This window comes from Monodelphis domestica, chromosome 1 (genome assembly GCF_027887165.1).
Source record: "Monodelphis domestica isolate mMonDom1 chromosome 1, mMonDom1.pri, whole genome shotgun sequence".
NCBI classification, from domain to species: domain Eukaryota; kingdom Metazoa; phylum Chordata; class Mammalia; order Didelphimorphia; family Didelphidae; genus Monodelphis; species Monodelphis domestica.
Window position 1 is genome coordinate 291,987,987 of NC_077227.1, and position 26,018 is coordinate 292,014,004.

At 35.1% G+C, this 26,018-nt stretch overlaps 1 protein-coding gene across 2 annotated transcripts in view; it reads left to right on the forward strand.

Annotated features, from left to right (window-relative positions):
* BAZ1A (bromodomain adjacent to zinc finger domain 1A) overlaps nt 1–26,018 on the forward strand; it is a 160,120-nt gene that overhangs the window by 128,325 nt on the left and 5,777 nt on the right. For both annotated transcript variants that reach the window (XM_016427028.2, XM_016427024.2), the window contains exons 17-23: nt 2,740–3,327; nt 11,305–11,468; nt 14,161–14,315; nt 15,816–15,964; nt 22,088–22,335; nt 22,422–22,645; nt 24,197–24,678. In XM_016427028.2, the coding sequence (XP_016282514.2) occupies nt 2,740–3,327; nt 11,305–11,468; nt 14,161–14,315; nt 15,816–15,964; nt 22,088–22,335; nt 22,422–22,645; nt 24,197–24,678 (2,010 nt within the window). The remainder of the gene's footprint in view (nt 1–2,739; nt 3,328–11,304; nt 11,469–14,160; nt 14,316–15,815; nt 15,965–22,087; nt 22,336–22,421; nt 22,646–24,196; nt 24,679–26,018) is intronic.

Consider the following 26,018-nt stretch of genomic DNA (forward strand, 5'->3'; position numbering starts at 1 on the left):
AACATTGACAGTCTAAATGAAAATAAGTCTTGATGTCTGTCTTCCGTTCGCTCCTCAGCTGTCTGTCTTCCAGTCTCCCCTCCAAGTCAGAGAGCTCTTCGATCTCCTCAAATAGAATATCGAATATATCTTCTTCTGGCCTCTGGTCCTCTTTTAAAGATCTTTTTCTCTTAGGTCACCTCCCCTAAATTTCATGTCTACCAATCACATCAGATGCTTTTCTCCAGAACTGTCCACTGTTTAGTTCACACCTTCTTTGGTTAGATTATATCTTTTTGGGTTACTTAACACCTTTTTTGATTAGTTCCCCTTTTGTAGTTACTTAACACCTTTTTGTAGTTAAAATGGGTATATCTACTTAAAATCCTGAGTTACCACCTTTTTGTAGATTAAAATCTAAAACTAGATTGTGGACTTGTAAGGGGTAAAGTTAGGAGTTATTGACTGAATATATTATACTAGTGGTTGCCAGGGATAAATTCAATCCCAATAAAATGCTCAAGTCAGTTTGGGATTTTTATGGTGGGAAGAAATTAAGAAGAAGAGAGAGAGAAAATGGTATAAGATATCTCCAGCCTAGCCTGAGCCAAGGGAAGTTTAGAGAACTCAGCCACAAGGCCTCCTCAGAAGATTATAAAACTAGGTCGGCTTCCAGCCACAAAGTCTACTCCGAGATGAGGGGCCTCCTAAGAGGATAGTGCTTTAGAAGGTAAAGGAAAGGATTAATCAGCCTAACCACTAACCCAGGTTGCTCAGGGAAGACGCCTCACCTAACCCACGCTACAAACCTTCTCCAGGCACCTCACCAGCAAACCGCCATGCACAGCACAGCACAGCATGCTGCCATGAACCACATGAGCCAGAGAGAGAGGCCAGAGAGCGGAAGTGATGCAAAATATATAGACTATCACTTCCTGTGTCTCACATGTACCAATGGTAGCTTTAGGTTGACATGGGACAGCCGATGGGGTCTGTCAGTTGTTTCTTCTTTGTCATTTGCTAGCACATGTCTGTCATAAACCATCCTCCTCAACACTTAAGTCCTTAAGTAGGGGTGTATACATTCTTGGTTGCTAGGATTTTAAAGTCTAATCAGTTTGGAGAAAAACTAAAATTCACAGATTACAATTCAATCTTTCCAATAAAGGAAGACCTAAGTCCCTTCATTGTTACAATCAGGGGATTACAGTTAATCATTACAATAAAGGAAGAGCTACGTACCTTCATTGTTACAATCAGGAGATAGCTAAATCCAATCTTCACACTTAGAAAAGATCTTGGGATTTTCATAGACTACATGATTAGTATGAGAAAATAGTGAAATATGGTAGCTGAGAAAAACTAATGCAAACTTAGATTATTACATTGAAAAACAATAGTATTCTGGAGTAGGTAACTGAAGTCCTTGCTGTATTATACCCCCAATTAAACCACAGCTAGAGCATCATTTTCAGTTTGGAGAACTGATTTTAGGAAAGATGTTGATAAGATTGAATTCATCCAGAGAGCACTGAGGATGATTTATTCTGCATTCCCACAGAAAGAGAGCTACCTTAGATAATGGATTCCCTCTCCTGGGAGCTCTTCCAGTAATATGAAGGTTTCTTTTAGATCACATTCTTGTTTAAAGTTATGACTAGAACTCAGTGATATTTAGGGGATCCCTTCCCATCCTGTGATTCCTGTGATTGTGTGAACAATATTGAACCTATTCCCTTTGATTTCTTTCCTTTATTTTGTCACTATATGTTGAATTAAACTTATTTTGCCTTGAAGGAAAAATTATACTAGTGCCAGTGATTAGACTGAGTCAATTTTAAAGGTTGTTTGTAAAGGTTTGATAGCAGTCATCTTCATAACAGTCAGTGTTCTTTTTGCATTTGTTAATGAAACAATTAGAAATTTTAACTCTTTAAATAATATTAAAGATAGTCCATTGCAAACAAATTCTTCTTAAGAGGATTGTTTTCTTTCTTTCGTTTTAAAGCCATACCTTCTGTCTTACAATTTTTACCTAGAACTATCAGTTCCAAGATAAAAGGGTGGTAAGGGTTAGGTAAATTAAGGTTAAATGATTTTTTGGGGGTTAGGACCTAGGTGACCCAAGAGGATTACATTTTCAGCATAAAGTGAAATGACTTGGGTCTCCCAGGTTGTGCAGAGTGGAATGGAGAGGAAAGGGAGAGAGATGGTATTTAGACTAGAAAGTGTTATAAGTACATGTATTTCTTTTAATTTTAAATCTATTTTCTTTCTTGGGGGTTATGATCTTCATTGGGTGAGGGTGTTTCCACAGTTGGAAAAAGTGAAACTTGGTTTATATGTAAATGCATGTGTGTATGCATATATATTTTTTAACCAATTACATGTAATAAATTCCCATGCAAGTATTCCTAAGTTATATGATCAAACTTGCCTCCCTACCTCCTTTCCTTTCCCCTCAGCACCTTTTAGGTCCTGGCAGGCAATTTGATCCAGGTTATACATGTTATTATGTGAAACATATTTCCATATTGTTCGTTTTTGTGAGTAATCTTATACAAAACCAAAACTCCAAAGCATAAGCCCAAAGAAACAATTGAAAAACTGTGCTTTCATTTCTATTTTGAATACAACAATCAAAAGTGGAACTTTGTAAAAATGCATGTGTTATATGAAAGTCTGTTGATGACAATTTTAGTAAAAATTTTATATATATGTATATATAAATAAAATCATTAACTATCCTTTCATTTGTAGGAAAAAGAGGGCAGAATGGATTTAAGGAATTCTTAAGTCAAGAAGATGCTGACTATTCAAAAACAGAACCACTTAATCCTGATGAAGAAGAAACTTTAAAACAGGAACAACAGAAAAAGGAGAAAGATCTTATAGAAAAAATTCAAAGTGCTACAGCCTGTACCAACATTTTTCCCTTAGGGCGTGACCGTATGTATAGGCGTTACTGGATTTTCCCTTCTGTTCCTGGATTGTTTATAGAAGAAGATTATTCTGGTCTGACTGAAGACATGTTGTTGCCCACGTCATCCTCATTTCAAAATAATGTGCAATCGGCAGTGACAAGTGAACTTCAAGAATCAACTAAAACTGCAGAGTCTTTTAAGTCTGAATCTACCTCCAACATTGACACTCTCCATTTACCAAGGCCAGTGCATAAGCCAAATCGGTGGTGCTTTTATAGTTCCCGGGAACAACTAGATCAACTAATTGAGGCTCTTAATTCCCGAGGATATAGAGAGAGTGCCTTAAAAGAAACTCTTCTCCAAGAAAAAAGTAGAATTTATGAACAACTAGCTAATTTTTCTGAGGAAAAATTTCATATTCCAGGTAAAATTGTATTAAATATACTTCATTTTCAATTTTTACAACTTTAATTTTTCTAAAAAGCTAGTTTTTTTAGAAAATTGCTTATTTGAGTTTCTTAGTCACATTTTATTATTACAGTTAAAAGTTTTTTGCATGTACCATAGTTATTTCCCCTTAAACATCTCCTGTTAATCTCTTCCTTTAATAAAAACATTAATGTAAAAACTGGGGGAGGGGTGGCTGTCAGGGTTAGGGGGCATGCCAACTAAGTGCCTCAGCAGATTGAGAGTCAGACCTAGAAACAAAAGGGAAACCCTGGGTTCAAATTTGGCCTGAGATACTTCCTAGCTGTGTCATTTAACCCCTATTGCCTAGCCCTTTTCTTCTGCCTTGGAATTCAAATATGCAATAATGACTCTTAAGTCAGAAGGTAAGTTTTAAAAAAAAAAAAACCAAAACCTGACAAATACAACTTTTATCTGATAGTCACATGCCACATACCATACCCATAGTTTCCTTATCCCAGTTACCTTACCAGTAGGTTTTAATGTTCTTTAATTTATATGATTGTGGTCACTGTTTATATGTTGTTTTTCTGGTGGTGCTTTTCTTCATTCTGCAATTTACTTTCCAAGTTACTTTCAGTGTTATTCTAAATTCTTCATAATGTCTTTTAAGGCAGTGGTATCAAATGCAGGTAGAAATGAGGGGACAAATATAAATATAAAATATAAATGCTATTTACTTTTTGTTGCATTTTTAATTTGTTAAATATTACTCATCTACATTTTACTCTGGTTTGAGGATTCATTTTGAAGATGCTCTCTTGACCATCTTTCTGGATGTTTTAACTTTAATCATTTACTTTTTACTTTTTGAAATTCATTACGAGAGCTTGCATTTAAGAGGGCAATGTGAAAGATCATTAGAGAATCCCTTCATGGACTCCAGCTAATATTTGAATGAACTCATTAAAGACTTAGGTTAAGACTAAAAGGTAACTTTATCTAGTTAAGAACAACACAAAATGGCTCAGTGGATTGAAAGCCAGGCCTAGAGATGGGAAATCCTGGGTTCAAATCTAGCCTGACATTTCCTAGTTGTGTGACCCTGAGCAAGTCACTTAACCCCCATTGCCTAGCCCTTATCACTCTTTTGCCTTGGAACCAATACACAGTACTGATTCCAAGATGGAAAATAAGGATTAAAAAAAAAAGTACCACAATAGGGAGAACTTTTAGACACTTCCCAAACATAAAGAAAACCAACTAAATACTCTGAACAGAGGAATAATAAACCAACATATATAGTAAGCAGAAACTTGAAAGTAAATTCTACCTCCAGACTGTTGGAACAAAATTGAGAGCAGAATAAGATTCTTGTACAGATGACGGGACCAACTGGGCATCTGCAGCAAGGTGAAATGACTGCTAGGGCCCAGAGCAAACTCTTTATTGAGAATTGTGTAATGAAAAGGCAAACTGGTCACAAGGCCAAAACCCAAAATGAATAAGTAGGAGACTAGGACAAAAGCCAGGAATGGAGGCAAGTAGGTATGGTCTAAGTAATATCAACAACATAATCCAGATTGGCAGCAACACTAGGATCCAGACTATGGAAGAAACCTGGACTAGGAGAAGTTACCTAATAAAGTCTATATAAGGTCTTTAGACCCAAAATCAGTCTTAAGAATTGAGGCAAAAAGGTATGAATATTAAGAAGAAAATGGATAATAATGAGGACATGTTGTTGAGTTAAACAAGACCAAGAGACAAATTCAGAAGAATTAATCATTAAACATTTATTATGCACCTATATATAAGGCACTATGATGAGCTGCTAGGGATATAAAAAGAGTCAAAAGACAGTCCCTAATCTCAAGGACCTATTTTCTATATTCTAATTAATGGAAGAGACAACATTGCAATCAGGTACATATAAACAAGCTTTCTTCATATAGGATAAATAGGAAATAACAGAGGGGAGGCACGATAATTAAGGGAAAGGCTTCTTATAAAAGATGTGACTTTTGTTGGAATTTAAAGGAAGATAGGAACGTTAGTAGCTGGAGTTTGAGAAAAAAGAGCATTCCAGCCTTTGTGGACAGCTGGAGAAAATGCCAGAGCCAAGAGATATTTGAGTGTCACGTTCCAGGAAGCTGATGTGATGTAGAGTAAGGTATGGGGGCACTGGGTTAGAGAGGGATTTAAAGGCCAAGTAGGAACTTCGTATTTGATCCTTAAGGTCATTGGGTATTTATTGGATGTGGGAATAGGAGGTGCTGTGTTCAGACTTGTTTTAGAAAAAACATTTTTGTGGCTGAATAGAGGACAGATTGAAGTCAGGAGAGACTTGTGGAAGGCAGACATACCAGCAAGACTGTTGAAATAGTCTAGGCATAATGGGATGAGTACTTTTACCAGAGCAGTGGCAGTATCAGGAGAGAAGGGCATGGCATACTCATGAGACACTGAATGAGTTGACAAGTCAGTTTCCTCATCTGTCAAATGAGCTGGAGAAGAAATGACAAGCCACTTATATCTTTGCCAAGATAACCTCAAATGGGTTCATGAGGAGTGGACAGGACTGAAATAAACATATAGCAATAGGAGAAAATGTAGGATTTAGGGGAAAATAGAATGAGGGTCATTTTGGACATTTTGAATTTAAGGTGATTACCGGACATACCACTTTAGAGGTCTTAAAAACATTTGGAAATGTGAGATTCAGGTCAGTAGAGAGGTTGGGCTAGGACAGGTACATTTGAGAATCATCAGCATAGAGATGGTTGAATTTACTGGAGCTGATGAGATCACCAAATGAAGTAGTAATAGAGAAAGAAGAAAAGAGGCTCAGGACAGAACTCTGAAGGAATATACTGTGACTAGAGGGCATGACAAGGATCTAGCAAAGGATACTGAGAAGGAGCAGTCAGATAGAGAGGAAGAGAACCAGAAGAGTTCTGAAAACCTTGAGAGGATCCAGGTGGTCAGTATCAAAAAGCTGTAGAACTGGGCAGGGAGAATTAAGAAAAGGCCATTGAATTTGGCAACTAAGAGAGCATTAGTGATTTTGGAGATCAGTTTCAGTGGAATGTTAAGATTGAAAGCCAGATTATAAGAGGTTAAGAAGAGTAAGAGGAGAGAAAATGGAGACACCTGTTGAAGATGTTCTTTTCAGGATTTTTGCTACAAAAGCCAAAAGAGACATAGGACTACGGGGATAAAAGGAACAGGTATGGTGTTATGGTTTTGGTTTTGTTTTGTTTTCAGAATAGGAAATAAATGGGCATGTTTGTAAGCAGTAGAGAACAAGCCAGTAAACAAAGAGAGGCTAAAAATAAGTGATAACTTGGGAATTATGGGGCAGTCTGTTGGAAGAGGTGGGATGGAGTGGGATCAGTTGGAACAAGTAAACTGGATCATAACATGAGATAGGAGTGAAGAGGGTAATGACAGAAAGCAAGTGAGTTTAATACAACAGGAAGAATAATGGAGGAAGAAGGAGCTCATGACCAATTACTTCAATTGTTCTCTCATCTGTGATGGTAGAGAGAGGAGGAACCATAGGAGTTGAAGAGGGATGAAATGGTTTGGAAAAAACCACTATGGAGAGTGGGATAGTGAATTGATAAGGAGTTCAGATCTGGTCTCAGGCACTTATTGATTGTGTGACCATGGGCAATTCACTTCACCCCTGTTTAACTCAGTTTCTTCATCTGTAAAATATGAACTGGAGAAGGAACTGGCAAACCACTGAGTAATGTTGCCAAGAAAACCCCAAATAGAATTGAAGAGATGGACATGACTGGAAAAGACTGAATAACAACACAGGGAAGATATGGTATGATTGCTTAGCAGCAGTGAGAGTCTGTCCAGTTGACATTGTATGATATAAATTTATAGTGGACCTAGTCAGAATGATTGTGGGTTTTTTTTTTTTAATTTATTTCCATCTTCATTAAGCAGGGCATGTATAGAAGTGAAAGCATGGAATAGTGAGAATGATCCGAGACTGGCACTTGGTATGATGTAATCAGTGATATGATTTAGGGGCTAGAGATTCAACAGAGGTGGATAGTGTAGAACTAAATTAGTTAATTATGCAGTTAAGGTAATGACTAATGCAGAGGAGATATCTTGGGAGAGAACTGAAGGGTCAAAAGATTGGAGGTCAAAGTGCAGATGAAGAAGTTGGGTTTTGTAAAGGGAGGGAAAGGTGAAAAGTTATGGTGAGATAAGTTGTTTTGAAGGTTTTGAATGTAGACAGATTGTAGGTGATTAGAAGATCAAGGATACAAATGTGGCAAAAGTGGAGTAGTTTACTATTCATGAGAATTGAGTAGGCTCAGTTGTTTGAAAGGGTTGGTGTATATTTTCAAGTTGATTCTATTAAAAAGAAGAGCTAAAATCCAAATATGAAATTCCAGAAGGTAAAATATAAAGGCTTGTAATCAATAATACACCCAGTAAAACAGAGTAGATCCTATAAATGTTAAAAAATGTATCTTTAATAGAATAACATTTAGTCATTCATGATGAAAAGACCAAAGTAAAAACTTTGAAATTCCAACACTGTATTAAGTAAATACATTGGAGCAATTAAAAGGGGACAAAGGGTGATAAAGTAATTATATTCCTGTGAAGGAAAGGAAAAAATAATCCCTTCAGAATCCCAACTGTCTCGAAGGTAACAGAATAGACAAGCATACAGTTGCCTTGTTAACAGATGGGGGTGGGGGTTGGCACTTTAAATGAGGAAGGAAAAGGAATAAACTAGAGAAGAAATGAGGAAGAATGGAGGAAGAACTTAGTCTTTCATGTAAATGGAGTTAGACAAAAAGAAGAGTATACAAACCTGGAGGAAAGGAGGAGGAGCTATTATCTAATTTAAAAGTCAAGTCAGCAAGCATTTATTTACCAGGCAATGAACTTAGTTTTCTGATTAGGTTTTAGCTGGTACTTGGAGAAGCCACAGAGGCCAGGAGACAGAAAATGAGGGAGAGAATTCCAAGTTTCTGGGCACAGCTAGTGAAAATGTTGAGTTGAACATTGTTCAAATAATAGCAAGGAGTCCAGTGTCAATGTGGAGGAAAGTAAGATATGAGACCAGAAAGATAGGAGGAAGGGTTATAAAAAGCCAAATGTGATTGTATATTTCATCTTTGATGGTAATAGGGAGCCTCTCTTTGTAAACTTGATATTAGAGGAATGAAAGCACTCAATCTGAAGTAGGAAAAAACTCAGAAGAGGCAGATATTAAGAAACGAGATAGAAGGAATAGTGAGAAGCAAAACAACTTCACAATGTTTGATTATAAAGGAGGTAATCAAGAAAAAAAAGAAAAAATCATAAGGATCAGGCATATGAAGGTCTGAGCCTTGGGAGAATAGAAAGAAGCTAGGCAAAAGGAAAGTGCCAGACCAGTTCAGTTTTAGATTTATGGAATTCGTTGTTGTTGTTGTGACTATTGCTGTTGCTGTTGTTGTTGTTGTTATAAGGAAGAGTTCAACAGGAAATAGTTAAGGGGAAATGACTGACAGTAATAAAATTTTAAAACTGTAAATGTGACTAAGGAATAAAACCACGTCTCTACACTATTGCCAAAACCTGGCAATTTTACATTTCTTACATCTCTTACCCTTGATGCTCTAAATTTTCAGTCACCACTCTACTGGTTCTCCTACTTATCTCCTTTACTGGATCCTCATCCAGGTCACACCCTCTAATTGTAGGTGTCACATAGGAACATATTGACCCTCTTCTCTCTCTGGATTACTTCTCTTGGAGATCCTTTAACTTCCATGGATTTAATTACCATTTACTTACTGATAATCAAATCTACCTACCCTGCCCTAATCTTTCTGCTGATGTTTTGTCTCACATCTCCAGTTACCTTTAGAGATCTCAAATGAGATCACTTCCAATCTAGTAGACATCTTAAATTCAACATTTCCAAAATAGAACTCATTAACTTACTCCCTAAACACCTTTCCCTACCTCTTTTCCTTATTACTTATAAGGGGCAACATCATTTACCCAATCTTAGAGTTATCTGAATTTCTCACTATCTCTATACCACCACCACCACCACCACCACCTCCATAATCCAGACTGTTACCAAATTCTGCTTCACCTTTGTAACATTTTTTAGAATATGTACCCTTCTCTGATACTGCCTGCCATTCTAGTTTAGACTCTTATCACCTCATGCTTCTACTTTTGCAATAGCCTGCTGCTGATCTACCTGGCATAAATCATTCCCCATTCTAAACCAGTTTCCACTCAACCATTAGAATGGTTTTCCTAAGGCTCAGGTCCTATAGGTCACTTAGTAAATTCCAAGGGCTCTCTATATCCTCCAAGATCAAGTACCAAATTCTCTCCTACGCATTCAAAGTCCTTTATAACTTAGTACTTACCTATCCCCCTTCTAGTCTTCTTGCTATTCCAGGTACAAGGCCCTCTATTTATGAAGCTCTGAGCATTTTCTTTGGAATGCTCTCCCTTCTCATATCTACCTATTGTGGCTTCCCTGGCTTTTTTCAAGTCCCAACTAAAATCCCATCTTTTACCGGGGAAGCCTTTCTCAACTCTTAATTTTGTGCCTTCCTCTTATTTTTGAATGTAACCTTCCCCATTAGATTGTGAGCTCCCTGAGAGCAGGGACTACTTTGACTTCTTTGTATTCCTAGCCTGTGTCACTGTGCCTGGGTATAGTAGTTGCTTGTTTACTTTCACATACAAATGTTAAAAGCAGTGATTGTATTCCTTAGTCAACTTAATATTTGAATATTACTATACTGTAGTTCTAAAAGAAATTATATAACATTTATTATTTTATTCTGAGTTATAGTTAGAACTGAGAGAATGCATTTCCCTCATTTTCAATATCAGAAACTCTTCTTCCTTTATCTTGTCTTCTTTCACCTCTACTATATATCCTACGTCTTTCCTTCCTGTCCCCACCAGAGTAGATAGAATGAACTCTTACAGTAGGTAGTAGGAGGTGGGATTTCTGTTCAAAAGGGACTAGCAATAGAGGTGTCCATGAATAAAGGGGATAGCTATTATTCCTTTGGAATCAGACTTGGGAGAGAAGAATAGTAGGATTATAGGGTCAAGTAATACATTATAATTTGATTATTTTAAATGTTTGTGTTTTTTAAATGATTTAATCAGTCCAGCTTAAAATTAAAAACCTGAAATCACAGTTTGCAAAGTTAACTTCTGATATCTATCATGATTGTCAGTATTAAAATATAAATATTTACCTTCTCATATATCCCTTCCTTTTTAAATGCACTTGAGAAGTATCTGTTCAATTCAAGTGACATTAGTATTATTCCTTATCAAAAGTCTAGTGAAACTAAAATTTTGAATTTAAAAACGGTCAAATTAAGGAAGAATGTGTTTGAATTAATGCTCATTCAGTTCTGACTGTCTTTAAAGATAATTTCACAATTATGAGGTTTTTTTGTTCTTTGGGGGTTCTGACTGTTATTTTATTTCTTATTCCTCAAAATAATCATTCCTCTTCTAGTTATATTTATCTCTTTTCCCAGTTTTCTGCTTACCTCTTTGCCTCCTTCCTTCCCATTTTCCTCACTCTTCCCTTCTGGCTGGCCCCCAGAGATCTTTTTAACAAAGCAAAATGTTTTACTATTATTATATTGATCCCAATAGAAGTCACATTTTAAAAATCAGATTGCTTTTGATAAGAAATATTGATACTTTTTACAAAACTGACTTGAGCAGGGAAAAGATGTATCCTACTTTTGAACCAATAGATAAATTTTGTGACTTTAGGACATGATATTATTCAGATTATTGTTCATATTAATGTCCCTGAAGAGAAAATTGCATTTCTTTCATTTCTTTTCACAGATGCAGTTGGAATAGAGGCAAACAATGCTTAAATGTCTTATGAGTGTATGAAGTAATTAGAATTCAACATTTAAAAATCCTAATAACTTAATATACTTGGTCCTTGTTACAGATAAACTTCAGAATGATAGCAAACCTATTTATGGGCGAGGAAAAATATCAAATACACATGATGCATTCCAAATATCTGCAGAAAAGCAACTTGAAATGAGGCTCAGAGATTTTCTTTTGGACATTGAAGATAGAATCTACCAAGGGACACTAGGGGCAGTCAAGGTTTGTATTTGTTTATAGGAAATGTTTCAGAATTTTTCTACATAAGAGCAGAATGATGTTTTTTTTTTAATTCATTACCTTAAAAAGGGGACATGTGCATTGTGCTTTTGAAGTGCTTTTTTCTTATTTTTTTATTCTTTTTATTCTTTTATTCTTATAAGTGAATTTTCCAGATTATTAAAGTGTGGTAACTTAAATGGAAATCTTTCTCCAACATCATTATGAATATGCCTTCTTTTATGCATAATAGTAATACTTTCAGAAGTTATTTAGAAACAGACCATAGAGCTGTGATGGTGAACCTATGCCACATGTGCCAAAAAGGGCAAGCAGTGCCCTCTCTGTGTGCACTCCTGCAATTGCCTGCTAGAGTTTCTTATAGAAAGCCAGAGGGGACTCAGAGTGGAGCTTTTCCCCTCCTCCTCTCTATGCAACTGAGGATATTCCTTACTTTAACCACCCTCTTCCCTGCAGCCCATGGAAGTGCTTCCTCCCTCCCTTTTCTCTTGGATAGGGGCAGGGTTGGGGTGAGGTGTCTCTAAAAGATTTGCCATCAATGGCATAGAGCAGTGGTTCTCAGCCTTTCTAATGCCGTGACCCCGCAATATAGTTCCTCATGTTGCAGTAACCCCAAACCAAAAAATTATTTTGATGGCTGCTTCAAAACTGTAGTTTTGCTACAGTTATGATTCGGAATGTAAATACCTGATATGCATTATGTATTCTCATTGCTACAAATTGAGAGGTTGAGAACCACTGGCATAGAGCATCTATATAGAGCTGATGAACTCTGTAAAGATTGAAGCATATTTGTTTTGTTTTGTTTTGTTTTCTTTCTGACAACTACAATGGACTTTTTTTTTAACCCTAATTTTCCATCTTAGAACCAATACTGTGTGTTGGTTCCAAGGCAGAAGAAGTGTTAAAGGATAGGCTGTGAGGGTTTAGTGAGTTGCCCAGGGTCACGCAGCTAGTAAGGGTCTAAGGACAAATTTGAACCTAGGACCTCCTGTCTCTAGGCCTGGTTCACAATCCACTGAGCCATCTAGCTGCCCTCACTTATTTATAGAAGCTTTTCTTGAATATTTCTGCCAAGTTTGCTTTGTTTAATCAGGAATGACTATGCTTTTTCTGGCTGTTAAAACAATAAATTTAATATTCTAGGTGATAGTCTTTATTCTTCCTGTTAAATTGATTTCTCTTAAAGTTTAAAGAATATCAACTCAAAACTCATAAGTGACACTTCCAATTTTATGAAAATCATTTAAAGGACAATTTAAGGATTTACAGCTTCTCATATAAGTTCTTTTTAACCCCTTATCTTGTTCAGTTGGCCTCCAAACATCCTTAGCATTCATGACTGCAAGGAGAGAGGAACAGGAAAAAAAAGTTCTAAAAATAGATCACAAAACATAGAGGCTTTCTTCCTAAAATCCTAGCTTGTGCACATACAGATCAAAACACAAATTTGCAGACATGAAACAGCATTCTCTCAAGTCCTACTTGCCTTATTTAACTATCTCTTAGAAAAACTTGTAATCTGTTTCCTCCTGTTGAAATCAACTTATACATAGATATGTAGACAAACATATAGAACAAACATGAAACTGCTGTTTTAAAATTTCAGTATCAATTTAAAAAATACTCAGTTTGAGAACTTAATTTTTGCAGCTGGCTCTGTTTTTAAATAATTCTGACCTGATCAAAGATTTCCTTATTTTGTGATCAATAATTGTAGGGGTTATTTTTATTACCCATCACTAAAATCTAAAAAAAAATATCCTTCTAGAAATTAACAGAAAGTGTTTTTAACTACCAATAACCTCCTAAATGGTGATCTTTGCAGAGGTCTATAAACCAATGCATATACCCTGCCACTATGTCCTTTGGTGGCTTCCCATTGCTAACCAGATTTCCAATAATACAAGAAAGTGAACAAAGGAAAAACTTATCTTGAATCTCAATATCAAGAATTAGCATTATTTCAAAAAGAAATAAATAGTTCAATCTGAATAAAGAAAATAGGAGCTTCAGGAATCAAAATTGTTGAGGGTATAGATCACTCACTGCTATCTATAGGAACTTAGACCAAGTTAAGGTACAAAAGGCCTCTTTAGGTACCATGTCTCAGCTAGATCCTGAAAGGCATGAGAGGTATCTTTCAGATTGCATAAGCTGCCACCATTACTGTCAGTCTTAAAACCAAGCAAGCATTTAGTTTTGTAGCAAAAAATGTTAATTTCCATTGAGAGAATTCAAAGCCGTGTATGTGTGTGTGTGTGTGTGTGTGTGTGTGTGTGTGTGTGTGTGTTGGGGGTAGGGTAGGATGGATAGACCTCTCCCAAGAGATAAGGAAGTAGAGGCTTATAGAGTTTAAAGACAAAGGAAAGGGTGTTCTGAGGATTAGATAGTGTGAAAAATTTCTACCCAGCATAAGAAATATGCTGTCAGTCTTTTGGAATTCGTACATCAGGATGAGGCTAAGATAAGATAAGATAAGATAAGATAAAGGGAAAGTGTGAGCATTCTTTAGGGCACACTAACCTTTTGGGACTGGAACATTGCAAAGTTGTCACCAAAGTGGAACACCAATCTTGATGTTCTAAAGTAGTTATAAACATCACAAAAACTATTAGAAACTTCTTAATCCGTATCAATTCACAATTACCAAAATATCACATTTTTGATTCAGGTTACAGACAGACAGACTTGGAGAACAGCCTTAGAAAAAGGACGGTATGAGCTACTAAGTGAGGAAAACAAGGAAAATGGGATCGTTAAATCTGTGAGTGAAGATGTGGAAGAAATGGAAATTGATGATCAATCAAAGTTCCTTGTAAAAGACAGGTAAGATAAATTTTAAAGTTTTTTCTCCAGTAGACATAATCATATTTTCTCTTGAAAGTCAAATCATTCAGGCATGATTTCATTATAGAGAACTTATTCTTTCTATTCATCATTTAAATTTTTTTCTTAATTGATCTTTTTTATACTGTGTGGGAGGAGGGCATAGTATTTTGTGTAAGGGGGAAATGGATTTTGTGTGAAAAAGTTGTTCCTAGACCTATAATTTCATTGATATAGATAATTTCCACTGTGGAATATCCCTCAGCTGATGGGCAGATCTTGTAATTCCTCTGTAACTTCAGACAAGAGAGTTTGCCACAGACACCCAAAAATTAAGGGATTTGCTAATGGTCATCCAGCTAAAGGCATTAGAATTGGACTTAGGTCTTCTTGATTTCAACTTTTATCTGCTAAATCATTTTTACCTCTCAATTTAATCTGTGTTATTACAAATACATTTTTGACCAGGTAATTAATATATCTTCATATCCTAAAGCTGGCCTTTTCTTGACAGTAATTATCTTAAATCTATTAAATTTCTATTACATTTGGCTTTTAATTATTAAAGCCTCTCTAATTTGATAAATTTCAAATGCTTTTAAAAGCAAAACTTCTTTAGATTGTGGTGTTTAAAGTAAGGGGAAACATTGTAACCAAGGAATAATGTTCTAAACTGACTAAATAAATAACTTACAATAAAAAAAAATAAGGGGAAACATCAAGTAGTAGAAAATCTACTGATTTGGGAGGCAGCTGGGTGGTTCAGTAGATTGAGAGTCAAGCCCCAAAATGGGAGGTCCTGGGTTCAAATTTGACCTCAGATACTTCCTAGCTATGTGACCCTCGACAAGACATTTAATCCCCATTTCCTAGCCCTTACTACTCTTCTGCCTTGGAACTAAGTACACAGTATTGATTCCAAGAAGCAAGTACAGGTTTAATTTTTTTTTTTTTTTTTACTGATTTGAAGTCAATAGAACAGGGTTTGAAGCCCAGCTTTTTTTGATTAACTGTTGTGTGACTCCTGCCTTGTAATACTCTTGGGTCTCCATTTTCTTAACTGTTTAATGAGACAGTTGGATTAAATGATCTGTTAAACAGTCTCTTAACAAAGCTAACTCCAAGTCAAATGTAAGGGAAAATAAAGGTTGTAATTCTATGACATAAAATCAAATATTATCTCAGTCTTTTAGTGATCAAACAAAATTATTACTGGATCAACTTGATCAAACTCTTGGTCAGAACCTGCCCCATTTTGATATTTTACTTATGATCAATATGACAAAATATCTTGTTCTTCACAAGTCTTATTCAAACCATGAGAATAATGCTGTCCTAAAGAAAAAGAACAGACACATTTACCCAAATTTACCAATATCAATACAAATCTTTCCTAACAAGACAGGCAAAAATATTTTAAGTTAGAAAACTGCTTTATTTCATATCCTATGTAAAAGACAACCTACTACAATATATAAACTTTTATTATTTAAATTTTAGACTGCTTGGAACCAAAACTGAAGTTCCAAATACTGTTTCAGCCAATACAAACACACCCCAGCCAGTCAGTAAAGTGGTTCATTACCTGGCAACTGCATTACTTCAAATAGAACAAGGCATTGAACGGCGATTTCTCAAAGCACCACTTGGTAATATATGGTTTTCATTATTTTAATTTTATTAATATATTTAGCTTAATGTTAAAAATTTTCCTTTCCTGCATAAATAATTCCTTTCCTGCATAAATAATTCAATTTTATTGAATCGATAAGTGTATTGTTTTTGTGTTGGAGTTGTTAAATTATATAAAACTGAAGTAATTAAAAGTCATTGTAGTGTTTCTTCATTTTAAGATTTAAGGTTTTCTCAGATGAAATTATAGTGCTCAAGTAGGATGATAAGTCATTGTCTTTATTTGAAACACATTGGTTTATGTATCATTAAAGAGTACTTGTATTAAATTGTATATTCTTGTTTTCCTACCTAACCCTTTTACCAATGGTTGGAATACTCTTTATGTTTATTTTTCATGAACTATGTAATTTCCTTTGTTTGGGAAAAATGTTTAAAGAGTTTAAACTTGCCCTTACTGAAGTTGACAAACCTTACTGATGTTGACAAACTTTTAGCAGTTGGATTAATAGTGCTTCCTAGTAGCAGAAGGGATTGCTAAATTTATGGATTTCCATAGCAGTAGTAGTATATACCAATTAATTTTTGCTAAGTTTTTTCCTTGTTGTAGAACTAATAATTCTTAATTCATCTTCCTAATTTGGGGTTTTACTGTCTCTCTTTCTATCCTTGGCCACTTTTAACATGTTTCGAATAGAGATAAAAGGTGGACATGAATGACATAAGATAGCAAAGACCTTGTTAAATTCTTCGAATATCCAACCCTGAATAATCACACCTTTATGAAAAATTAGTCCAATCCAGAGTGTGTTCTTTGGTTCTGGTTTCAAAATATCTAGTAGAACTAGTTGATCTGTAGAGTTAGTTGGCTTCTCATTTGAAAGGGTAGAAAGAATTAAAGGCAAGTAGATATGTTCCTAGTAACCCAGGTGTGAAATGCTTTTTTTGTGTAGGAATATTATATATTTTAGCAGATTTTTGTGAGTTGGCTAGGAACCTAACTTCACTGGGGAAGTCGTTCTGTATTCAGAAAGGGAAAAACAAAAGTAAACTAATAATATTACCTTTACACATCTGAAATATAATATTATGTCTACAAAAAAAAAGAAGTGTCCATAAAGTATCTGTTCGGGGAAAAGGAGGAAAGTTTTTTTTTTAATTTAATTTTTTAATAGTTTGAGTAGAATTTCTATTATGTAAATTAAGTTTTGAAGAGAATTTCTATTTTTTGTAAATATCCCTGTACTCTCTTTTAGGAAGGTATCAGTTTAAGAATTTGTCTCAAGATTATCTAAACCTGGGTCTTTTGGATCCCCGGATTTCTTATTTAAGAATTTGATTTCCCATTAAGTAAAATCTGTTTTGGGGTACTATTAGACTTCGAGTGATACCTAAAGTCTAGCATTTAATCAAAGTTTTGTTCATCCATTCATGTTTTCAGAAATGGAAATGTATTTAGTGGAATGTCTTTTTAAAATCTGTATTCAGAACTCCACTTAAATGTAGAGAATCTGTTTGCTTCCATAGACCTGGATTCTTTATGGAGAAAATTTCCTGCAAATGTCATTTATATGATTCATCACATCAAATCTGTCATTGTTTCTGGATGAAAGCTTATGTCAGTATTACCCTGTTAGCCCACTTACCATCCCAATAATTTTCTTGACTGAAGTATCCCTCCATGACCATGGTCTCTCCTGTGTGTATTATTGCCTCCCTTCAAATATAAGCTCATTAATGGCAGGTCAGATATTTTACTTTTGTGTTTATATTTACAGCATTTAATCCTTTGCTTTAGCTCATCGCAAGTGCTTATTATGTGCATTTTCTTTTGTTTTTCTCTCAATGGAATTGTTTTCCAACTCAAAAGAATTGCATTATTAATTTTTCCAATAAGAATTTGGTGTGGGTCATCTTTTGAATATTTAAAGTCATTTAAAATACAATACATTTTAGAAATTAGATACTCATTTGAAAATAGTGTGTCTGCATTCTCATTCAATTAAAAAACTTGGATTCAGCCTACAATTTTTGGTAAACATTTTAGCATTTATGCTTACAGCTAACTGAGCTATAAAAAGATGTTTGGATTAACTTTATCAATTTAAAATTAGTTAATAAAGAGATCAAAAAGGGAGATAGAAAAAGGACAAGAAAAAAGGAAAGGATGATCAGTCTAGTGAGAAAGATGGTAAATTGTTCATCTTTTTAATTTTTTAAAAAGCATTTCTAATGCTTATAGTTAGGGTATTATGTTATTTGTCACTAATCTTAACTAGTCTTAGCATAGGGGGATACATGAAAGGTAGTACTAGTGGGAGAACAAACTGAAAAAAAGCAATATTTCATCTAAGACTGGAGAGCCTTGGATATCCAGATAAGGAATTTTTGAATATTTGGTAAATCATAAATAATCATTGAATGTTTTTGAATAGGAAAATTAGGTGACCCAATCAGAATTTGGTTTAGAAAGAATAATTTGACACTGAGGAGGAAGGAAAAAAATAGTAAGACCAATTAGGAGTTTATTGCATTAATTCAATGAGGTTGATAATGAAAACCTGAGCTATATAAGTTGAGGAATAAAAATGGAATAGAGTGGGAGAAAACCAGATTATGTATTACATTTAGAATCACCAATACTTTACACTTTGATGTAGGAGAGAGAGAAAGAGAGAGGAAGAAGTCAGATAATTTGAACTTTTCATCTGGGGTGATTGGGGGAAATATTGGTCCTGTTAACAAAAATGTGGTGTTAAGAGGAAGGTGGCAGAATTAGCCAGGAAGGTGATTTTTATTGTATGTTGAATTTGAGGTGTCTTGTGGGACATTCAGATAGAAATCTTGTACATATTTGGAAACGCTAGATTATATTAAGGAGAGAATAGCATTGGAAATACAATTGAAGTTATCTACATAGAAGATGATAATTGAAGTCATAGTAGTGTATTAAATTTCTGTGGGAGGATAGAGATAAAAAGAGCTTTGGGAAAAATAGCCCTTATTTTAGCAATGGGAAGGATAATGAAGGAGAGAAGAGGACTTCAAGGGAATAATAAAGTTCAAAAAATCAAGAGTGGAGCCTATAGAGAAATGAAGACATGGCTGTTTTAGGCATCCTTCTTAGAATGGAAGTTCTGTGAGCATCAGGACAAGTAGAGGGAGAGAATATGGGGAGGAACTGCCTGGTGGTGCAGTGGGTAATGTGTGGGCCTAGAGTCAGAAAGACCTGAGTTCAAATCTAACCTCAGATACTTAACTATATGAAAACTGGGCAAGTTCCTTAATCCGGTTTACCTCAGTTTCCTCATCTGTAAAATGAGCTGTAGAAGGAAACGGCAAACCACTGTAATCTTTGACAGGAAAACACCAAGTGGAGTCACAAAGCATCAGACATGATTGAACAATAACAACAAAATCAGTAATGTAATAAAATCATAGATTCAGAACTATAAGGGACTCCAGAAGCATGCAGTTCAACCTCTTCATTATATAGAAAGGAGAAAACTAGGGCCCAGGTAGTGAAGTTGGAGTGGTAAAGGGAAAGAAGAGAAGCCAGATCAATAATTTAGGAGAATTAGATCTAATCCAGCAGGGCTTTTTACTTTCTCAAAATCTAACTTTGTTCTTTTCCATGACATTCCTATCTTTCCTATAAAAGGCCCACTTAATTCAATAGAATCATAGATTCAAAGATAAGAAGGCACCTTTGAGATCAGTAGAATTAGTTATATTATGCTTGAGAAAACAGAAAAGAAGGTTAAATGATTTGCCTAAGGTAAATGGCAGTCAGAATTTGAACCCAGTTTCTCTGATTCCAAACCCATTGTATAATTTCCATTGCACTATAGTTCCAATAGACTCTCCCCACCCCTCCTTATGCACACTCAATCCTCTTTATTTTTTTGTATTTTATGTATTTTATGACTAAGTTTATGTTAAGGGGGAAAATGAAAACTGGGAACACTTGCTTTAAAGAAGTAGAGAGAACAGTGTTTCAAAGGAGAGGACAGTGAAAAGGTATCCTGATTGGCCCCGGGGTGGGGGGTGGGGTATTATAATAGTGGAATCCAAAATAAAAATGGAACCAATTGTTTAAATGAATTCAGACTTTATGTAGGCATCAGCTGTGAGAAAGATAAAATTGGGATAGGGAGAAAGGAATAGGAAGATCTTATATGAGAATAAGGACTTGGACTAGATTGTATTCATTAAAGAGGGAAGAGTCACAATGAATAATAATACCATTAGGAGCCTGTTAACTTGAAAACAAAAAGAAAGGCCCCATATACTCCAAAATATAATATCAAAGAATCAGAAACAGAAGTTGAAGGCCAACAAACAATTCGGGAATGGTTATATAGGAAAATAATGGAATCTTACTGTGCTCTAAGAAATAAAACTAACACCAATGAAATAGAAACAATCTGACATGTATATATGTAGTCTCCTATTGCCCTCTATACAAAGAGGATAGGAGGAAATGTTTTTTTCATAACTGCTCTCTGAGACTCAAATTTTGTCATTAGTTTCAAAGCATTCATTTTGGGGGGGGTTTCTTCCCATTTACAATTTTTCCCTAGTTCTGTTTACTTTGCTTTGCAACAACAACAACAAAAATGAATGCTTTGAAACTAATGACGAAATTTGAGTCTCAGAGAGCAGTTAAGTAGACTACATATATATGTGTCAGATTGTTTCTGTTTCATTGGTTAGTTTTGCTGAACTTGTAAATTCTTTTTTATTAGGGCTAAGTCTCCAGAGGAAGGCTTACACTACGGGATGCTGATTTATTGTTTTTAACTTTTAAGAGGAAACCTGTTAAGAATATCTTGAGTTTTATGAGGAGATATGAAGGATTTTCATCACTGCTGCAAATGGATAATTAATAGAGAAAATGGGATACAGGAAATAAAACCAGGAATGATAAATTCTTGCCCAGGAACAATTGTAGCTAATAAGTGTTAGAATAAATTCGTTAAAAGATTCTTAAGAATTTTAAACTGAAGAACAAAAGTATACTCAATAAGTATGGGACTTAGTTACTGATTGGATAGAAGGAACAGAGTAATGGCCTGGACTCAAACCTTCTGGATGTCCAACCTTAAAGATTGAAAAAATTGTAATCCTAGGGGTAGCCAATACAAAGTCTCTGTTATAAAAATTCCATTGGAACAGATATCTACTACTGGACCTATACCCCAAATAAAGTGCCAGACTAAAAAAGAACAGTCCATATATGTCAAAATAATCATGCAGCACATTTTGTGGTAAATAAGAACTGGAACAAATTGTAGGTACTCATCAAATAGAAGAATTGCTAATGGAATTATGATACATTTATGGAGTATTGCTACAACAAACATGCAGAATTTAGAGAAGCAGTGGGAAATCTTATATAAAGAAGAGGAGTTAAAGTAAACAAAAATGGGGAAAACAATGTGTATATTGACTATAACTATGTAAACTGAGAGAATAATAAAACAAAGCTATACTATATGTTTAATTAAAATGACCTGCTTGGCCTTGGAGAAGACTTGAGTCAATTATGCTTCTCATTATTACAGAATTGAGATTATGGATTTAGAATTTGGCATATACTACTGTATTCAACTAATGTATTGGCTTTGCTGAGCTGTTCTTTTTAAAAATCTGTTATAAGAGAAAGCTCAAAAGGGTTTTTGCAAATAAATGCTAAAATGGGAATTCTGCATTGCTTTAAAAACCTACCCTTTTATGTGAAGAACCTCTCTTACTCAGTGTGTGCTGTTAGTATCTTGTTTATTTTTCAATTGTACATAATTTACAATATCTGCTAGGTATCTATTATACATATACATGTATATTTCTGTTCTCTGTGTTAGATCATGTATTATGTATTTATAGTTATGGCCCTAAGGTATTTGTAATGATGCCAAATTAGGTTTATTTCTCTGTTAGATCAAGCAGAGTGGCATAGTAGGTAAGAACACTGAACTTGGAATCAGGAAGATTTAAGTTCAAATCCTCTGATAACCAAGTGTGAAAAAAAGTATTAAACATTTTATGAATAGTTGAGATATATAGGAGAACAATTATAACAGACCACTTGGAGTTTTGCTAGGGAAAAGTTTGATCCCTTTTTTTCCTTTTTTCTCAAGATGCCAGTGACAGTGGACGTTCTTACAAAACAGTCCTAGACCGTTGGAGAGAGTCTCTTCTTTCTTCTGCTAGTCTGTCCCAAGTCTTTCTGCATCTTTCCACCTTGGATCGTAGTGTTATCTGGTCTAAATCTATATTAAATGCTCGTTGTAAGATATGTCGAAAGAAGGGTGATGCTGAAAGCATGGTGCTTTGTGATGGCTGTGATCGAGGTCATCATACCTACTGTGTTCGACCAAAGCTCAAGGTATTTTATTTATTTATCTTTTCATATTCAGTTATTGTTCACACTCCAATGACACATTTAAGTAGACATTTTATGTAATTCCTCAGACTGTACCAGAAGGAGACTGGTTCTGTCCAGAGTGTCGACCAAAGCAACGTTCTAGGCGACTTTCTTCTAGACAGAGACCATCTGTAGAAAGTGATGAGGAGACTACAGAACAGATGGAAAATGAAGAAGAAACAGATTATGATGAAGTAGGACAAAGTGAGGAAGAGGAGTATGAGGTGGAACAGGATGAAGATGATGATTCTAGAGAAGAAGAAGAAATGACGTGAGTTATGATCTTGAGAAATAGAGCTTAGCATTCTTAGATACAGTTTACTATTATTAAATAGATATGACAAGATTGTTAGGATTGTAATATACTTTCTTCTATTAACCTTGTAATGTAGCACTTTAAAAAGTAGTACATGATCTAGCACAGCATTGGCGAACCTTTAAGGAGTTTGAGTGCCCAGAGGGAAAATTCAGGCTGTCTTTGAGCCCCTACATTACTGAAGAGAGCTGAGGGAGAAAGTGCTTGTTTTGGGTGGCTGGACAGAGGGAGTGGGCCATGCAAAAAATGTCCTGGGGTGCTGGGAAGAGGGGAGGAATGGAGCAGCTCCCTGAGTGTTGGCTCTGCACTATGACGTGTCTTTGCCAACATGGATCTAGTGGCTTGAAATTTTTTATTTTCTTAGTAGAATTAGAGGGCTTTTATGGTTTAATTGAGATAGAAAACTGCATTAGGAGATATCAGAGTATACTGCAATATTGGAAACTTAGTTTTTGTTCTTTATCATAAACACTCCACTGAGATCAGCTAGTTAGAATGATAGAGGTATTAATATTAAGTGAAAAACAGTGAACAAATAAATAAATAGATGAAAAGGCATTTATTAAACATTTACTAGGTACCAGATATAATGCTAAACTCTGGGGTTACAAATAGGTCATAACAAGAAAATTGATGTAGCAATAAATACATTCTTTACATATAGATTGTCTGGGGAGATTTGTACATGTGTAGTCAAGTTATCACACCCCAATAGTTTATGCAGGTAAAATTAGGTTCAACTTAACATAGAAGGTGATGTGTAACAAGACAAAAGCATATATGGAAGTGACAAGAAGCATCTTCACATTATTAGATATAGTGGTAGTATGGATTATAGGCTGATCAGATATTTGCTCATTAGAACCTCAGTTTTGTTCATTTTGTTTTTAAACAATAGTTGGGAACTACTGGATTCCATAGCTTCTTGGGAGAGGAGAGAGAGAGTATTAAAAAGAGAAGGAAAGATTATACATAAATAAGGTTACCAGGAAAGTAAAGCTATACAGATTTGTACATAAATGCACTTGAAAAGGTAGGGAAGATAATATTTGTAATATCTTGGTCTAGAAATCTTAAGATAGGAATCAGGTGCCTCAGCAATTTTAGCTCATAAATACATTTAAAATGCTTACAAAACCATGCTCCTTATGATTTGAGGAGAAATAATATAAACAGACTTCAGTAAAAATGACAGCTAATTGGAGAAAAGACTGAAAACCTTTAAATAAAGGTTTAAATAAACTCTTCTGTTTCCTTTATATTTCTTTAACATGGCAATCTAAGTATTACTATGAGCCATCTAGAAATAATTGGTTTTTTGAAATCAAGGACATATATTTTATATTTCCTCTTAACATGGTTAAAAGCAGAAATAAAACTTAATGGCACTTAGTGAGCTATATGGGGATCACTTAATAACTTGGCATAAGATATAAATAGTAGTATTTACCTCCAAAGCAGAGTACCAAATGTGCTAATCATTAACTTATATTAAAATATTTTTAGCCCACCCAAACGAGGAAGACCACAACTTAGATTCCCAATAAAAACAAGAGGCAGACTCAGTACTTCTTTTTCAAGTCGTGGTCAGCGACAAGACTCTGGAAGATACTCTTCACGGAATCAGCAGAGTACACCCAAACCAACTGGATCTTCATCTAGAACTACCGGTAGAAATTTAAGAAAGATAAAATCTGCCCCTGCTACAGAAACTAAAGCTTCTTTAAGACTTACCAGCCGTTCTACTCGTCAGAGTCATGGTTCATTACAAGCAGATGTGTTTGTGGAACTAATTAGTCCTCATAGAAGGCGTAGAGGCAGGAAGACTGCTAAAAATACACCAGAGAACAGCCCTTCCAACTTCCCTAATTTTAGAGTCATTGCCACAAAATCTAGTGAAGAAACAAGCCTTTTGCATTCTACACCTAAACTTTCTTCTGTTCAGGATAGAGAACCTAAGAGAAGAGGCAGGAAGAGACAATCTACAGGTATGAAGATGTTTTTATTTAATTTAGTTAATTATGTAACTTTGGAACAATTCCTGCTTTCTCACTTCTTAATTTCTTCAACCCTTTCTTGTTTTCAAAAATTGCTTTCTTAAAAATTACCAGTGACCTTCTCTCAAGACCCTTGTCTTTAATTGCTTCTCAACATTTGATACTTTCTCTTTGATAACTACCCTTTCCTTCCTGAAATTCTCTTCACCCTGAGTTCATATGATATTATCCTGTTATGATTTTCTAAGTTTGACTATTCCTTCACCCTAGTTATTTCTCCTCTTCTAGCTTAACGGTAGCTATTCCCCAAGATTCTGTCCTTAGCTTTCATCTGTCTTTTGTATTATGCTTAACTCCATTGTCTCAGCTAAGCTCTTTCTATCCCCTACTTATTTGCTCTTATGCTTTAGGCTAGACCTACATTTTCAACTGAGACTTCTTCACCTCATAACCAACTCCACTAACATATTGAAAGTAGAAATCATTATTCCTTCATCTTTCCTCTTTTTCTTTCATTCATTCCCCTTCTGTCTTTCACCCAGTTGCCCAGTCTCAACCAATTCACTTAATAGCTAGCATTTATGTAATGTCTTAAGGTTTGCAAAGCACCTTTTATAAATATATCATTTTATCCTCACAACAACTATGGGATGTAGGTACCATTATCATCTCCATCTTATAGATGAAGAAATTGAGGCAGACTAACTCAGTGTCATACAATGTTTGAAACAGGCATTGAACCTCAAGTCTTTTGACACTCAAGTCTAGTGCTTTAAAGGCTGTGCCACGAGCTGCCCAAATCCCATATGTAAGTTCTTCCCTGATATATTTTTCACCATCCCTTCCTTTCCATTCCTGTTTCCTACAAGTTGTAGTTCAAGTCCTCGTGTACTTGTTAATTACTAAAGTACAGTTTCGAATTGGTCATCCACCTATTCAAAAACTTTTTACAACTTAGCACTACCCAGTGAATTAGTCCCAAAATTTCAGACAAGCATTTAGAACTCCACAGTGTGGTTGTAGCCCATTCTTCTCCATTTACTTTCTATTCTACCCAAACTATAAATCACTAGCTCTTCTTCAGACACATCCAGTATCCTTTGTAGCTTTGCATATGTCATTCCTACTGGAAGATCCTTCTATTCAGTCAAGTCCTACCTTATACCCTTGAAAATTTTTGTAGAGGAGAAAGGAGTGAGGAAGTAATAAGTAGCTATAGATGTTTTTGCATATAGCATTCATAGCTGTTCGCTGGAATAGCATGTTAGGTGGGCGGAAAGGAAAATCACTTTTAATATCAATTTTAATATTCTGAAGAGAAATTCAAAGTG